Source organism: Cladophialophora immunda (assembly GCF_000835495.1).
Source record: "Cladophialophora immunda strain CBS 83496 unplaced genomic scaffold supercont1.275, whole genome shotgun sequence".
NCBI lineage: Eukaryota > Fungi > Ascomycota > Eurotiomycetes > Chaetothyriales > Herpotrichiellaceae > Cladophialophora > Cladophialophora immunda.
Genome location: NW_015622815.1, coordinates 1 through 1,064, shown reverse-complemented (window position 1 = coordinate 1,064; position 1,064 = coordinate 1). Strand labels below are relative to the sequence as shown.

General features: G+C 49.2%; 1 protein-coding gene across 1 annotated transcript; it reads right to left on the bottom strand.

Moving 5' to 3' along the window:
• Window positions 1-47: 47 nt before the first annotated feature.
• Window positions 48-588, bottom strand: PV07_12878 (uncharacterized protein; the record flags this gene model as incomplete). The annotated part of the gene is made up of 1 exon (XM_016400449.1): window positions 48-588. A coding segment is annotated over one exon (529 nt), but the record flags the coding sequence as incomplete, so codon positions are not given.
• Between the last annotated feature and the right edge of the window lie 476 nt (window positions 589-1,064).

Genomic DNA, 1,064 nt, shown 5'->3' with positions numbered 1-1,064 from the left:
TATATAGACGATCAGACCTGGCCTGAGGGCAGGCACAGGCAGACAGACCAATCCATGACCTATTCACGACCCTGCCAATCCAACACCATTTTACTGTCCCAAAAAAACAAATTCTGTAAGTCTTCCTCGACTCTGCCGAGACCACTCACTGCGCCGTAATCATCTTTCGGGGCATGGGCCTTAGCATTCTCTTCGTAGGCTTCCAATGGGGTATCTGGGTTTTCATTGAGTAGACGGGACCCTTCACATCTGGCCATATCCGCCTCTTGGACAGCCTTGTGGTAGGATAGCCGCTTGCGGTCGATAGATTTAAGCTGCAACTGCCACTGACGGACCGCTTCTCGCAGCTCGAGCATCTTATCCTGTGGCCATCCAGCAGACAACAAAGCGGATATGTGGAAAAGCATACTGGAGGCAATTCGAAGTTGCCCTTGCAATCCGTCATTCCATTCAGGCCTCCAGCCACCCTTCTTGCCCAGGAAGAAATAGTTCAGCTCCTCGATGGCGCCGCCCTGCACGGGGATGCTATAGTGCCTTAATTGAAAGGTCTCACAGAGCGATATCGTAGATTGCCATGACTGGAGCACACCCATCGCAGTCTCGCGGGCGTCAAATGTTGGTGCCACGAGGATTGTGTTCTTGAGGTGAGTGGTACAGATGTTGATTTGTGCCCAGGTGTTGTTGGGGTCAGCACCTTTCTTGAAATAGAAACTAGCTGGGATGGAGATTGTGGCCATGGCTTCCAGATGTGAATGAATGTCACGAAGAGTAACTTATGTACTCCGTACCGTTTAAAATGATGAGAGTGGCGCTTTTTGTTGTGTCAAGATGATTTCGTCTGATGATGTTCTATGCCGTTGGTGGCGCAGCTCGGACGACTTTTATGTCTGGATTCCGATTCTTGTCATCGGACGACGATGTTCCTAGGTGATACGAAATATCGTCCCCGTGGGGGTCTGTTGCATTGTGGTATCTCTGCCCTTTCATTATAGTCTACGGATTGTTTCATAGAGAACTTGAACAATGGCCTTATTACACAGCGAGTTAAAAGCATTAACCAAAAA